The 16904-nt window shown below is 31.9% G+C and overlaps 2 protein-coding genes and 1 pseudogene across 2 annotated transcripts; all 3 read right to left on the bottom strand.

Moving 5' to 3' along the window:
• Positions 1-231: 231 nt before the first annotated feature.
• LOC129873661 (geraniol 8-hydroxylase-like) lies at positions 232-3305 on the bottom strand. Its single transcript, XM_055948792.1, has 3 exons — positions 1972-3305; positions 1361-1805; positions 232-984 (listed from the first exon to the last, which is right to left on the bottom strand). The coding sequence occupies exons 1-3, from the start codon at positions 2418-2420 to the stop codon at positions 382-384; spliced, it is 1497 nt and encodes a 498-aa protein (XP_055804767.1). The 5' UTR covers positions 2421-3305; the 3' UTR covers positions 232-381.
• A 5795-nt stretch (positions 3306-9100) lies between these two features.
• Positions 9101-9637, bottom strand: LOC129872753 (geraniol 8-hydroxylase-like). The gene has a single exon (XM_055947663.1). It carries the CDS (start codon positions 9635-9637, stop codon positions 9101-9103), a length of 537 nt encoding a protein of 178 aa, XP_055803638.1.
• A 3462-nt stretch (positions 9638-13099) lies between these two features.
• Positions 13100-16345, bottom strand: LOC129873664 (geraniol 8-hydroxylase-like; annotated as a pseudogene).
• Between the last annotated feature and the right edge of the window lie 559 nt (positions 16346-16904).

A 16904-nucleotide genomic window follows, 5' to 3' on the forward strand; every position in this document is an offset into this window, starting at 1 on the left:
ATGAAAAAAATTATGTTAATTAATTATCATCAAATTTCAACCCAATTTTCTATAAATTTTTTGTGATATGGGTATTAAAGGTTAACTGGCCCAAGTAGAGTTGAAAGTTATAATTATGAACCTCCTAGACCAAGCTTTTCAATTGTGGTAAGGGTGTTCATTTTGTTATATATAATCATAAATATCGAATTTGGCCTACCTATGAGTAGAATAAGCAGATTTGATGCAATTAGTTTTTCACACAAGCTATATTCTGATCTCCCAAGCGATGTATAGAAAGCAGCCGATCTGAATTATTATTAGCTGATAACTTTCAGCAACGTGTGTCATGTTGACTTATTCAATAACAACATTATTACATGCTCAATTTAAAACCGACGTTTAAAGCTGAATAGGAACAGCTAGCAAAGGACGCGATCTCGCTAGTGTAATACCAAACTTTTCTTCTACATCCAAATCTTCTGGTGCAATATCGCCTTCAGCTTTCCAATCAAATGAATTCAACAATGAACCCAACATAACAGAAAGTGTCCTGGTTGCCAAAGGTAACCCCGGGCAAATTCTTCTACCAGCACCAAATGGAATGAGTTCAAAATCTTGGCCACGAACGTCCATTTTCAAGTCCCAAAATCTCCCAGGCTTAAATGTCAAAGGATCCTCCCATATAGCTGGATCACGACCTATTGACCATACGTGCACTAATACTTGAGAGTCTTTCGGGACAAAATAGCCACACGCCTCGACGTCTTGATCTACCTTGCGAATCAAAAAGGGTACTGGCGGGTGCATCCGTAAGGTTTCTTTAACTATGCACTGTAGATAAGAGAGACGGGCAACGTCTGCTTCTTCTATTGCCTTGCCTTGCCCAATAACTTCAGCAAGTTCAGCTTTAGCTTTTTTCATTATGTATGGTTTTCTCATGACCTCTACCATTGCCCATTCTAATGTACTTGAAGTTGTATCCGTTCCCGCAATGAAAAGGTCCTGCAATATAACTAAATCTAAGGATCGCCAAAAATTGATAAATTGGAAATCTCTACTTACAATGCGATGTATCATTATGACATTCTCGTGTAAATTGATGGTAATTATTATAGCTCTTTTCTTTATAAATTAGCTATCTCTTATAAGGTACTAGCAAGTATGTAACGGATCCTTTTATAATTCTGAGCCAGTAAATAATGTGTATTCTTTTCAACATAAATACAACAATGTGCAGGGCATATGCTAATATCGGTTACACTAAATGTGATGAATACATCTCTGGAATTTGGCCAAAGAGGAAGGATACACATAGTCCAGCAACATACATACACTAACAAGGTCAAACGCATAACCTAAAGGAAGAAGTTGAACGTACCAGGCATAACCGTTCTATGTGATTTCTGTCGATTGCCTGAGGATCTTCTTTGCCGGTATTTAACAGAACGTCAAGAACGTCAGTGCTACCAATAGTTACCGATTTCCTCCTTTGCTCCAATCGTTCATCAAGCAATCCCTCAAACTGCTGAAGCAACTTACCGAAATGCTTGCCTACTCTTCGTCTTATTCCTTGAGGATCAATCGTTTTAAACACGGGGAAATAATCAGCCAAATTGGGCTTACCAGCATCTTCCATGATGTTCGACACCACATCCTTGAATTCTTTACCTGAATTTGCATAAAGGTCCACGACATCCTTGGAAAAAATGGTATTCGAAAGTAAATTCATAGAGGTCTCGAAAGCAGCTTGGCCTATATTCACTGCTTCACCAGTTTGGCTACATCGACTGCAATAAGCAATAAAATCTTGGATCTTTCCGGACCTAAGAACAGAGATGACAAAATCAACTTTTCTTTTAATAACTCATTCAGTATCTAACTCATCAAATTAATTGGTCATAATAGAAAAAACCGTATGGGTCAAAATGCGAGATTTGGAGACTGAAAATTATATAAATTCGAGTTAACCCACCCATTGGCTCACGCTACCTGAGATGTTGATTTGCATCAAGTCTGCTGCCGGAGAAGATATAGGAATTCAATATTTTCCTTAGGCTTCTCCATCGATTAGCCACTGGTAGCCATACCACTGAAAATTGGTAGTGATTTAGAGCATAGATTGCATCTGGAATTGTTCTGCTAGAAAAGGCCAAATCTTGCTTTTGTAAGACTTCTTTAGCAATGGCTGATGAAGATATAACCACTGTCGTCATTTGGCCCAATCTGAGGCTGATTATTGGGCCATATTTTTCGGCAAGTTTGGCAAGGGACTGGTGAGGTTGACCACCAAGTATGTTGTGAAGATTTCCAATGAAGGGCAGGGGATTTGGTCCTGGTGGAAGTTTCTTGTGACATCTTTTGCTTATTGCGAGCCAACGAATGCACTGAACCAAAGTCCAGGCAAGTAGCAATCCACCTATAATGACTATATAATCCATTGTTTTCTTCGCTGAACAAACTATTGCCTTGTCTTCTTGTTATACTTGGGCATGTAAGTTCTTGTTTTCTACTTACATTATTATTTATTATAAAGTCACTGCCTCCTTTGGGGAAAAATGTACTCCCACAGTCACAATTGACCAAAATGGTAAAAAAAAAAATATGATAACATTTGATTATAAAAATTTCATAATATTCTTATTTTGATTTTTACATTTATTTATCCTAAGTTTCTTCAAAAATAAAGTTGACTCTTTCCTATTCCCCATGCTCTTTGAAATAATAAACAAATAAGAATAAAAAGTCTTCATATATTTCTTTTATTTGTGTATATATTTCTTTTATTTGTGTATGGTATACAATTCATTTTATTTTATTTTAAAAAAAATAAAATGGTTAATTAATGGGTGAAAATTATTTTCACCCCCAACTTTGCTTTTAAAATCAAACTCCGCCCTCAATTTTAAACAATAATCAAACTTCCCCCTTTATCCCGTGCATTGTCCATTTTATCTTTGTTATATCACATCTATTTAATATCTCTTTATATTATATATAGTTTACTTTTTAACATAGATATTTATAATTTTTTCTTTAAGTTCTTAAACATTATAAGTAGAATAATATATTTAAAAACTTATCACAAAATTAATATTATTTTTATGACCGTTATTTTAATATAATATGCATTCAATGTGTGTATATGTATGTATACGTATATTTTTTCTTTGCTCCACGGTTATACTCCATTCGTTTCATATCACTTGACTCTTCTATATATATATGACATCCCTTAAAAAAATTAATTAGAGATGTATTTTACTAAACTAACATTATTAATAATATTTTGAAACCTTAAATTTGACTATTACTACTTTATACAGTTATCTAATACTAAGGAAAGAAATAAAAAGATATTAAAAATTTCTTAAATTTCATAAATTTTACAAGTAAATTAATATAACTATTTTTAGAATAAGAGTCAAGTAATATAAATAACTATGGTATTCTCTTCTATATAAATAAACAAGTTTTGATTGATATTGATTGAATATTACATAAATTATAATCTAAAATAATTTAAAATCTAAATAATATAATCTTTAAAAAATTATCCTTAATTAAATTAATTATTTGTATTTCTTACATTGAAATATATTTGTATAGTTATTACTCTCTGTTATTTTCACTTGCATAAATAAATATTAGAATTTTGATTATTATTAATAAAATTAATTTTCTCATTAAGGTGGAGTTTGATTATTGTTCAAAGTTAAAGGGGGAAGTTTGATTTTAAAAGCAAAATTGGGGGTGATAATTAAAAAAGATATACACTTTAGTTTTTAAAAAAAATTGTAATTTCATTTTTACATAATATTTTTTTTTCCATTACAATTCAAATTATGTTTGAATCATATACATCCCCCCCCCCCCCCCCCCACCCCTCCCGCATCTCACTCCAACTAAAAAGAAATATTCATAATTAACCGTCCCAATCCGTTTTTCCTACATAAGAAGATACATAGTAGCGGTTAGAATTTGATTGTCTAATTTAATTCTTAAAATTTACGGACAATCATTTTAGGCGAAAATATTAATAAGGACAGATGTTTATCTCTATTCATTTGATATGGTACCGTACTAATTTTCTCTCAGATCCCCTTCAATATAACAATATGTAAAAATATTTAGTTTTTCTCTATTTTTTGCTTGTTTGATGATAGCAACTAGTAAGTATGAATCCCAAAGTTTACAATTGAATTTTGCTTCAAATATAATCAAGTGAATAAAATTCAATGATTAGTAGATTGTTCATACAGTGTATTTTTTTTCTACACATACATATATATATGATTAAAAAAGTGATAATGATATATTTATAAATATGCCTTGAATGAACATTAAATTTTATATTATAATCTTTCCAAAAAGAAAAAGACTTGTAATATTCAATATTTGGCATCAATTAATAAATTTATATATTTCATATTAATCAAAATATTGTTTCAAAATAAAAATAGAAGATCACTTATATTAATAAATACTAAGTCTCACTTATAATATTTAAAAGTAAATATACTTTATGTAATATACTATAATTATATTACATCATTTTTAATATACCTAAAATAAAGTAAGTATAATTATATTCCTTTAATAAAATTATTTTATCGCATTTTTCTATTGAAAGAGACAATTAGACTTCACGTTAAATAATTATTATAAATAATTATGCTATCTATTTAGAAATTATATTTAATTATTCAATAATACAAATTTGGTAAAATATACTATTAAGCATGTATTCAAAAATTTGTAATTGCATTATTCTTCAAATATAACCACTTAAATAAAATTATACTCAATTCTTTAATAATTAGTAGACTATTTATACAATGACCGTTTTTCAATATAAAAAGCAAGAATTCAATTTTGGAAGTTAAATTTAAATAAAAATAATAAAAACTTAGATATTTATAATTTTATCTTGAACAACGCATTAATATTTTCAATATTATACCAGAATTATAGTTTATAGTAATTGATAAAATTATTTCACCAATTTTATCCAGAAGTGAAATATCTAATTACTCTAATAATACTAATTAAGGGGATGTTTAAAATAAAAATAAAAGATCACTTAATACATAATTATGAGTTATAATATTTAAAACACATATACGTTATGTATCACACTATATTAAATTACATCATTTTTAATGTATGTAAAATAAAGTAATACATAATTAAGATATACATTTTTTTAACAAAAAAAAAATCATCTAATATAGATCTTTCTAGGGAAAAGGTATAAGTACCCCATTCAACTATTGTGAAATCTCAGAGATACACCTTAACTATACATAGGTCTTGTTACCTCTTAAATTATTTTAAAATGTAATAAACACACCCTAAAACATATATAATCTCTCACATGAAGGGAGTTGTTTTACCCACACCTCCACATCATCCTTACGTCAACATTATGTCACTAAATTGTTAGATTAAAAAAAAAATCCATGTCATTTAATTTTTCCTCCCTCATTTATTATTTGGGATCCATACGGACATCTGTCATTGTCTTATTCATTGTTTTTCAAAGTATCATGAGATACATTCATTATGTTTTTAAGAAGGATTATTATTATTTTGTGTTTAATATGTATAAACTTGTTAAAATTGAGTTGAGGTGTCAAAGTGAAATATGTGGACAACTTTAAGAGGTCATTAATGACTTAAATCTTATAAAAATGACTCACATATACATATTTCATTACGAAAGCGACTCATATATTTTCTTTTTATCTAACGGAAGATAAAAAATTAATTTAAATTTATTTTTTGATTTTTATATTTTAAAATTTTTCATGTGGGTATATATGATCTTTTTCTTTCACTCTTTTAAGAAGTACTAATACAAGAATAAAAGAAGAGAAAAAAATAACCAAGAAATTGTAACTGATTTTTTTCTAAAAAACTGTAGTTTATTTTTTGTATGTGTAAAAAAAATTAAGGCATATAAGATAAATTTTACATGAAAGTTAGTTAAAACAATAAATTTGACCATTAAAAGAAACAAAAATAAACATATATGTGAGAAGGATCAAATATATCCCTATATGAATGTTTTCTTTAATAAAAAAATAAATTTAAAAATTGATTTTTTCATTTTCGTTAAAGAAAAAAGATATGTGTGAATTTATATACTCCTTATATTTCATATTACTTGATCCTATACTAAAAATAAATATTTTATTTTACTTGTCCACCTTAAAAAATGAAGAGAGTTTCTGTTGTTTTAACAACTGTTTACAAATAACTAAATTCACAGCAACTGGACGTTCTATGTACATAAAGAAGAAAAGAAAAAAGAGGAAATAGGAGCTCCATACCTTCACGTGAATCCATTTAATGCAAAAATATCAAGATTCACGCTTCATTGGGAATAGGAATATATAATTCCTTTTGAAGTTTCATTTGTTGGGAAGAGGAAGCACCACAATTAAAGTTTGATATGACAAGTAGTATGAAAATAAATTGGACACGAGATTTTACATGAAAACCCCTCTAACTGATAGAGGGGAAAAACCATGGGATAGAAGGATCTCACTATTTTAATATGGAGTACACAGCTCTCAAATACAAGGAGAAAACAACAATTAACACTTCTCTCTTGTAAAAGAAACAACTACTAAAGAGGACACTCAAGACTACAATATTTATCTTGGTGTATAGCTCTCTTTGTATTCTTATTCTCTCTTTCTGGGATAATCTAAATGAGGGCAAGAGACCCTCTATTTATAGGAGAAAGAAAACGCGTAAAATTTTACGCGTTAATTAAAGTCAAAAAGTTGGACGGCAAAATGAAAATACGTTTGCTGCCTTTCACGCGTTTGCTGCCCTTTTTTTTCTTACTTGCTTTTACTTTTTGACCTTTTGCTTTACTTTTGAAAGTTGCAATTGTTGAATTGCTGCCTATTGCTTCCTCTTTCCTTTTTTTTTGCATTCTCCCACTTGAAGATTTAATTGAGAATCAATTAAGTCTTCACACCATCCTTTCTATTCAATTACTGTAATGTTACGTTTCTGCTAGGCCAATAGAAAATCGACACCATATAAACTTGTTACTGTTGATCGGCTTCGTAAACATATCTGTCAGGTTGTCATTAGTGTGAATATTTTTAATATCCACATTGGCTTCTTCCACCTTTTCACGAACAAAGTGATACAGAACTCGTATGTGCTTTGTTCTTGAATGAAATGCCGGATTTTTTGCAAGATGCAAAGCGCTCTGACTGTCACAAAACAGAGCAACCTTCTCGTATTTGTGCCTGAGCTCCTCTAGTAACATTTGCATCCATATTGCCTCTTTGCTAGCTTGTGTAGCTGCTACATCTTCTGCTTCCGTCGTAGATGTAGCCACGATAGATTGCATTTTTGAAACCCAGCTTACAGCTCCTCCAGTAAGAGTATACACATAACCTGTGGTGGACTTACTTTTATCAAGATCACCTACATAATCTGAATCAACATAACCTTTAACAGTAAAGTTTGATCCTCCATAACACATTGCAATATTTGAGGTACCCTTGATGTATCTCAAGATCCTCTTAACAGTATTCCAATGCTCTCTACCAGGATTAGCCATGTATCGATTAACCAGTTCCACTGCTTGTGCAATGTCAGGTCTTGTACATACCATGACGAACATTAAACTTCCCACTGCTGATGCATACGGTACTCGAGACATCTCCATCCTCTCTGCTTCATTGCTAGGACACATACTTGAGGATAACTTGAAATTAATAGGAAGTGGGGTAGAAATTGACTTACAATCTTGCATCTTGAAGCATCTCAAGATTTTCTTCAAGTAGTTCTTTTGAGAAAGCCAAATCTTCCTATTATTTCTGTCTCGGTGAATTTGCATCCCTAGAATCTTGTTTGTTGGTCCTAAGTCCTTCATTTCAAACTCTCTAGGCAACTGTGCCTTTAAATTTGTGAGACGGTCTTTGTTGGGGCCTGCTACCAACATGTCATCAACATACAACAGCAAAATAACAAAATCGTCATCACCAAATCTCTTGTAATAAACACAAGGATCTGAACTATGTCTGTTGTATCCAAGGCTTATAATGAAGGAATCAAATCTCTTATACCAACATCTCGACGCCTTTTGAGACCATATAGAGATTTGTTCAACCTGTAAACCAAGTTCTCTTTTTTCTGTTCTTCAAAACCTTCTGGTTGGAGCATGTAAATTTCTTCTTCAAGCTTTCCATGAAGAAATGCAGTTTTGACATCTAACTGCTCCAAGTACAAGTCAAGTGTAGCACACATCGCCAGGACCACTCGAATTGTTGTGAGTCGAACCACCGGAGAAAATATCTCATTGAAGTTTACACTTTCTTTCTGAGCGAATTCTTTCACCACCAATCTTGCACGATACTTCTCCACTTGATCATTACCATTGCGTTTGATCTTGTAGACCCATTTGTTTCCAATGGCCTTCCTTCCTTGTGGTAATTGAACCAGATCCCATATTTTATTTTTATGAAGAGTTTCAATTTCTTTTTGCATTGCTGTCACCCACAGAGATGATTCTTGGCCTTTCATAGCCTCTTAAAAAGTTGAAGGCTATCCATCTTCTGTTAGTAGACGGTATGCAATATTACTCTCCATAGAATAATCTGAGTGCCAAGCTGGTTCTCTTCTCTCCCTAGCTGACCGTCGAACTTGTGGAGTTTCGATCTCAGCTTGCTCTTGTTCTTCGTGCTCTGGTGCTGCTTCAGAAGAAACTTGAACTTCTTCTATTTCTTCAACTTCAACTGTAGTAGTCTCTGCTTTTTCTTTTGAACTGCAATATAAAAGGAATGTTAAAATTGATAAATTACAAGGTTCATACTTAAGATTTGGATTTGTTGGGTTCAACCAGCTTTAACGTTTTCAACAATTACCTTAATGTAAAAAAAAGGCAGCTCGGTGCATTAAAGCTCCCGCTATGCGCAGAGTCAGGGGAAGGGTCCGACCACAAGGGTCTATTGTACGCAGTCTTACCTTACATTTCTGTCAGAGCTGTTTTCAAGGCTTGAACCCGTGACCTCCTGGTGACATGACAGCAACAATTACCTCAATGTAATATAATGAAATTATGGGTTCATAATTAATATTTGCCGATTTATTAGGCTAGTTTTGCTGGTTGAAAATAATTGTTCCAAAGCACTATCCGGTTTTGCAAATAAGGAAGTTCAAAATTACCAGGCACAGGTGTTCTATATGATTTCTGTCGATAGCATGTGGATGGATCTTCTTGGATAGTATTTAACAAAGCATCAAGAAAATCTGCGTTATGGAAATTTGGCGATTTACTCCATTGCTCCACTCGTTCATCAATCAATCCCTCAATCTGCCGAAGAAACTTACTAAAATGCTTCCCTATGCGTCGCCTAATACCTTGAGGATCTATCGTTTTCAACACGGGGAAATAATCGGCCAAATTGGGCTTACCAGATTCTTCCATGATATTCCAGACCACATCCTTAAATTCTTTACCTGAATTTTCATAAGGGTCCACTACATCCTTGGAAAAAATGGTATTGGAAACTAAATTAATCATGGTCTCGAAAGCAGCTTGGCTTATATTCACTGCATCGCCTGTTTGGCTACACTTGCGGCAATAAGCAATAAAATCTTGCATCTTTTGGGACCTGACATGCATTACAAGTGACAAAATCAATTTTTGTTAGTAATATGGTGAGTAATGACATGTTTGTTGACTTGACTTCAAAAGTCAAAATCGTGTAAATGCATAAATATTTGAATATGAATTCAATTATTATTGTATATTAACTTGAACTATTTTTTACAGGAACCCATAAACTTCAAATTCTGGATCTATCTCGTTACCCAGGGATGCAACACATAGTCAAACATATAAAATCAAATTTGGAGACCAAGGATTATATAAGTTGGGAGATCAATTTAAGCTTCTAATTTATGGGGGGGGGGGGGGGGGGGGGGAATCCATCTTTTTCACTGTTTTAAAAAAAAAGCATGGCAGGTTATGTCAAATTATGTTATGACTCGTTATTAGACTAACCTCAAGTATATAATTTTTTGACCCAAACCAAATAAACTTTGGGAGGATTGAGTCATGACCTGTTGTTAGTTCGACTTATATTGATCAAATTAAACCCACCCATTTCCAATCTTAACCTGAGATGTTGCTTATTGCTAGCCAATGAATGCATCGAAACAAAGTCCAGGCAAGTAGTAATCCACCTACAATGACTACGTAATACATTGTTGATTAAATAATCAATTTGGAGTATGTACATGCTTTATATTAGTTACATTATGTAGTGGTTATATATATATACTGCATCATCCATTTATCCTAAATGTACAAGATGTTAATCACGGAAAACCTCTGGAACAGTTGACCGGTACTCATATTTTTCCAAAGTTTTTGAGAAAACAAATTTGTACTCCCTCCATTTCAATTTAGTTGACTCAGGTGGTGATAGCGGATTGCTTGTGTTGGTATTTGGAGGCTTTGTGTTTCACGTTTGAGATAAATTGGAATTTCAGATTCAACGAATACCTTCTTGTTTCTGTGCAAACACAATGTTAGCTATTTTAGGTTGGAGGGTATTTAAATCCAAATATATTTCATGGCTTAATCATCGATCGCCTCTTAAAATTATCCGTATATTTCAGTTACATACTCCAACTAAAATTAATACCTATTGAACACCTAAATTAGTCAAAATATATACTTATTAAACACAAAATACTCATTAAGCAAAAAACATGTTTTGCACTTTCCTTGAAGGCGTGAAAAAATTCAAAATAGTAGCTTTTTTAAATTAAAAAATACATTTTTCTTCTTTTATTGACACTGGGCACTATAATTAACTTAAAAAGAATTTTTTCTTCTCTCAATGACACTTTTTTCCCAAAAAAAGAAAAGAAAAGCAACCCCCGCCCCCCTCCACCAGTCGTCTTATTTTAATTTAATTTTCAAAGGTTTAGCTCTGGCACTTTTTTTTTTGGGACAAAATCATTTTCCCTCCTCGAAATTTGGTTTAAAAATTAAACTCACCCCCAACTTTCAACAATAATCATCCCCTCTTTATCCTAATTAATTTTTTAAAATATCTATTTTACCCTTTGTGTTATCAATCTTTATCTTTTTTTTTTACTTTTTTAAAATCATGATTTTTTTTATTCTAGGTAACAAATTTTCTGTTAAAAACAAAAATTATTTTTTCTATTCGAAAGAAATTAAAGTAAAAAAATCCTAATTGAATATATAAATTATTGACATTCTATAATGAAATAAATGAGTAGAGTAAAAAGTGAATATTTTAATAATAATCAAAACTCTAATGTATACTATTTATCTTTCTTAATCTAAGTATTTATAGATTTTTATTTAAGCACATTAAAATTATAAGTAAAACAATTTTTTTATCAGTTTGTAATTAAAATTTATGTTATTATTTATGATTATTATTTTAATATTACATGCATTTAATATGTATATTTATATAAATGTATATTTCAATTCTCTCTTATTCTTTAATGTCTGAATAGATAAACAATTTTTGTTTGTCAATAATGAAATATTTTTTAAATTAAAAAATTACTTACAATACAAATAGATAATCTTTTGATTTTTTTTTATAGGATATACCTTTATTTTTATTAATATTTTGTATTATTTTTGAAATATATTTAAAAGTTATTATATTATCTATTATTTTTATTTGTATAAATAGTTGATGGGATATAGAAAATCAACGACAAAATAGACATTTCATGAGATAAGGAGGGGAAAATGATTATTTTTGAAAGTTGGGAGGGGTTTGATTTTTAAACCAAACTTCCCGGGGGGAGGGGGGATGATTTTTACCCTTTTTTTCTTATTTTAAATTTATGTTTTCTAAATCTGAATTATGAAGAGAGAAGAAAAAAGATAAAAGATTTTTACGCATAAGAGAGAAAAAAGTTAGTTGATGTTTGTTTATCATCATTTTCAGTCACTTTCTAATAAACGTTTCTACTCAAATTAAAATTTAAACCCACTAAATTTATCAAAAATGATATCAGAAAATTTGATAGAATCAATTCGTGAGCTATCAATTTCTTTTTGACATTGATCTACAAATGAATAAACCGTCGGCAGACTGCCTTTCTTCTTCACTCTTGTACCAATTTTTTTCTATATCTTTCTCTGTGACACATTGACGCATCAAGTATGAAAAATATTTTTTTAAAAAAATTGAATTTTCAAGTTTTTTGAAAAGAAATTGAATTTTGTGATTTGGGAAATAATATGTTTTGGGAAGAAGATGAAGAAGAAAGAGGGTTGTGTAGGGGTGGGGCTGGGTAGAATAATGTTAACATTTTTATTTTTCCTTTTTTAAAAAAAAAATTTAGATAGATTTCCTTCTAAAAAAAAATTATTTGACATTTTCATTTTAAAAAAATTAATTAAAAAATAATGTTGATATTTTCATTTTTTCTTTTTTAAAAAAAAAATTATTTGAAATAATTTTAAACATAAATTTATTTTTCTATAATTTTGGGGGCCTAGTGCCACGTGTTATTTTTTAATTCGTCATTTTTGTTATGTCTACCCTCTTCATATTTTTTTTTTACTAATTATCAAAAAATGTCTAATATGAACAATTTTTGTATAGTTAAAAGTATTGAATAGGTTGTAATTTTAGTTGAGATATGCAACTAAATTATGCAGGCAACTTTTTAAGGGACTGTGGTCTGTGGATGACTTAAAGACATATTTCTTTCATCGTAATAGGTCATTTCTTCACAAATTATCTAAACCAGGAACAAAATTTAAATTGTAGCTCTAATCTATCCTTTTCGTACAAATCTCTCATGAATAAATAAGAAAAGGGAAGTACTAAACAAAGGATCCTTCTTGCTCTATGCTCGTATCAATTAACTACTGTCAAAAAATTAGTTTGTTTTCTGCAACTATTGCTATTGGAACACCTACAGTTTTTCCAGTTTATCACAATCCTTGAAGTAACAGGATTTGATACAAAACAATACTATGGTTTATGCAGAACCTATTCTTAAGAGCATTCTGAAAAATTCTTTAACAAGTACTTATAACTCCAATGGAATGATCATGATTCATTCTTAAATGGAAAAGACTGACAAATGTAACAAATTCCACACATATTATCATTTTGGAATTCTAACTTCTAATATTCTCCAAATGTCATGATCTCACAGCTACTATAAGTGGCCCGAGCCAAAAAATTTAATTAAGGAATTCAAAATCTGAAGAAGTAGACACACTAACTAACCGAAGGGGGTTCGACATCTACTATTTATACATAAAAACTTATTTTAACTATATATAAATAGTATAATTTTTCACCATATACGAACCCCCTAGCGACCATGTGGCTCGGCCACTGGCTACTATTTATCATCTGCACAGACTGTATTTGATGAGAAATTGTAAAAATCAACTGTCGACATCTAGTAGTGGATTCACATCCAAGCCATATTTTGAGCTAATGAGTCCAGAGATATTGTCCATTTCAAGTTGCAGTCATTCTCAACTAGCCGATGTCAAGGTGGCATGGAGGAGTATGATCGAACATGGATTTCAAGGCGATAGGACAGCGTCGAGCTTTTATGATCCGTCATCTCCACAGAGCTCCTGAAATCGCGTCAAACTACAATGAAGAGCATTAATTAGTTAATTGCCACACTTGAACCTTGAACCTTGGGTCACCAGAGGAGCAACTTCAATGTTTCACCAAGGCTCTGTCCCCAGTCCCTCAAATAGAAAAAAGTACTATATTTTTTCTTTAACCAATAACAAATACAGGAACAACAAATTCTTACGCTATCAAAGATCATTTACATCAGTAGCAAAAATGTGTTCAAACTTCAGAAAAAGCATGAACAAAGAATAGTTAACGAAAACGAACATGATGAATGCGACGGTAATCTCTATTCGTAGACAGACTGTTATCACACAAATGTCTATTACTTGTTTTAAAGCACAAATTTCAAAAATCTTTCTATCTTAAACTATGTGCACACAGAGGGATTAGTGTTTTATGAAGAGTTTACAACTCTTGTAATTCTGAATATGCTGTATGGTACAGCTGGAACTCCTTACATGGACGATGATTAGTCATGATTCTATGTCGAATCAGTTTACGCTCATTAAACTTAAATATTGGGAGAAAAAGGTGGTTTGCAAATTTGGAACTAGTATGCTTCTCATATAAAGGTTGAGCCTGTCAACTCCATTCTGCACTCCCACATGTTCAATTGTCAAATGTGCCTCATTGGGAATAGGAATATATTCCCACATATTGAATTGTCCCATGCACTTAACTGCCACCTTTCTTTTCAAGATTTATTCAGATATCTTTGAATGGGTCCAAGAAGGAAAAGTAGACAAGGAGTAAGTTCATGCCTGTGCTTAATTACTAGCCTGCTAGGACAGGACTTTATTCTGTCAAACTAGTAAAAATATGAAGTGCTTAAACTTTAACTACCTACTTAATTTTCCTTCCTTTATTTTATTAACGATTAGCATAGCAAGAGAAAAGAAGAAACATGCACATGGTGAGTTTGCTCAACAAATGAGCCATACCCAAAGAAAGAGTGTACAAATGCAAAAGACAACAGTACCCTTGCTTATAAAAGAGAAAATTACGAAACCAAGTGATAAACTAATAGAGGATTGGAGCCGACGTTTAAAGAGAAACAGGGATAGCTCGTAAAGGACGTGATCTCGCTAGTGTGATACCAAACCTTTCTTCTACATCCAAATCATCTGGTGCAATATCGCCTTCAGCTTTCCAATCAAATGAATTCAACAATGAACCCAACATTGCAGATAATTTCGCCATCGCCAAAGTTAATCCCGGGCAAATTCTTGGACCGGCACCAAATGGAATGAATTCAAAATCATGGCCACGCCCAAAATCTCTCAGGGTTAAATGTCAGAGGATCCTCCCATATAGCTGGATCACGACCTATTGACCATACGTGCACTAATACTTGAGTGTCTTTCGGGACAAAATAGCCACATGCCTCGACGTCTTGATCGACCTTGAGAATCAAAAAGGGTACTGGCGGGTGCATCCGCAGGGTTTCTTTCACTATGCACTGCAGATAAGAGAGACGGGCAACGTCGGCTTCTTCTATTGCCTTGCCTTGCCCAATAACTTCAGCAAGTTCAGCTTTAGCTTTTTTTCATTATGTATGGTTTTCTCATGACCTCTACCATTGCCCATTCTAATGTACTTGAAGTTGTATCCGTTCCCGCAATGAAAAGGTCCTGCAATATAAATTACTCTTAGTGATGTAATGGATGGAAGAAGTTAATGAAGTATTACAGAATACCAAATGTTCTGTTATGATTTCTGACAAAATTACCAGGCACAAGTGTTCTATATGATTTCTGTCAATTGCCTCCGGATCTTCCTCGCTAGTATTTAACATAACTTCAAGAAAATCTGTCCTATCTTCATTTGGTGATTTTCTCCTTTGCTCCAATCGCTCATTGATCAATCCCTCAATCTGCTTAAGCAACTTATCAGAATGCTTCCCTATGCGTCGCCTTATCCCTTGAGGATCTATCGTTTTCAACACGGGAAAATAATCGGCCATATTGGGCTTACCAGATTCTTTCATGACGTCCCAGATCACATCCTTAAATTCTTTACCTGAATTTCCTAAACTTTGGGAGGATTGAGTCATGACCCATTATTAGTTTGATTTATTTTGATCAAATTAAACCCACCCATTTCCGACCTTTACCTGAGATGCTGACTTGCGTCAAGCTTGTTGCCGGAGAAGATATTAGAATTCAAGATTTTCCTCATGCTTCTCCATCGAGAGCAAACAGGTAGAAACACGACAGAGAGCTGATGGTGATTATTGGTACGGATTGCATCTGGAATTGTTCTGCTGGTGAAGGCAAAATCTTGTTTTTGTAGGACTTGTTTGGCCACAGCTGATGAAGATATTGCCACTGTCGTTATTTGGCCCATTCTGAGGCTGATAATTGGGCCATATTTTCGCGCAAGTGACGTGTGAGGTTGATCGCCAAGAATGTTATGCAAATTTCCAATCAATGGCAGGGGAATTGGACCTGATGGAAGTTTTTTGTTATGTCTGTTGCTTATTGCTAGCCAATGAATGCATTGAAGCAAAGTCCAGGCAAGAAGTAATCCACCTACAATGAGTCAATGACTACATAATCCATTGTCAGTATGCACGTGCCTTATATTAGTTACATTTGGTAGTGGTTATATATATACTGCATCATCCATTTATCCTAAATGTAGGTGGTGTTTATCACGCAGAACGTCTGGGATAGTTGGGTACTGTTGAAAAATAAACTAGAAATTTTTTATCATGAATGTCCAGAATATTCCCCTTATTATTTATGGTTTCTTAATGACATTATAATGTTGCCTGTGGGAACCACCCCATCAAGCTATCAAATCACGACAGCTTTTCCTAATTTTCCCCAATCCATTTTCTTCTTTCTCCTTTTATTCTCTCTCCTCTTTTTCCTCATTTTCTATTTTTAAAAATCTATTTTGAAACCAATACTATTACTTGCTCGTTATTTTACTTGATCTGTTAAAATTTTAAAAAGATTACTTGATTAATTTAACAAAAAAGATATTATTTTTTAATATTATTCTTCTTATTAAATAACTACATAAATTACTAATAAATAAATTTAAATTTTCAAAGCTTAATTAAAAAGACTAATTTAATAAAATAAACCTCTAATACAAACACAATTAGATTTATATATATAAAAAAAATTGTAAAAGAATAACGAAACATGTATTATTAAATTGCGCATGAAATATTTATGTACGTACTACTAAACCCTAAGTTTAGGTGGTTGTAGTACGTACTACAACTTTTCAATTTTAACAACTTTTGCTTTGTCGTTT

This window comes from Solanum dulcamara, chromosome 11 (genome assembly GCF_947179165.1).
Source record: "Solanum dulcamara chromosome 11, daSolDulc1.2, whole genome shotgun sequence".
NCBI lineage: Eukaryota > Viridiplantae > Streptophyta > Magnoliopsida > Solanales > Solanaceae > Solanum > Solanum dulcamara.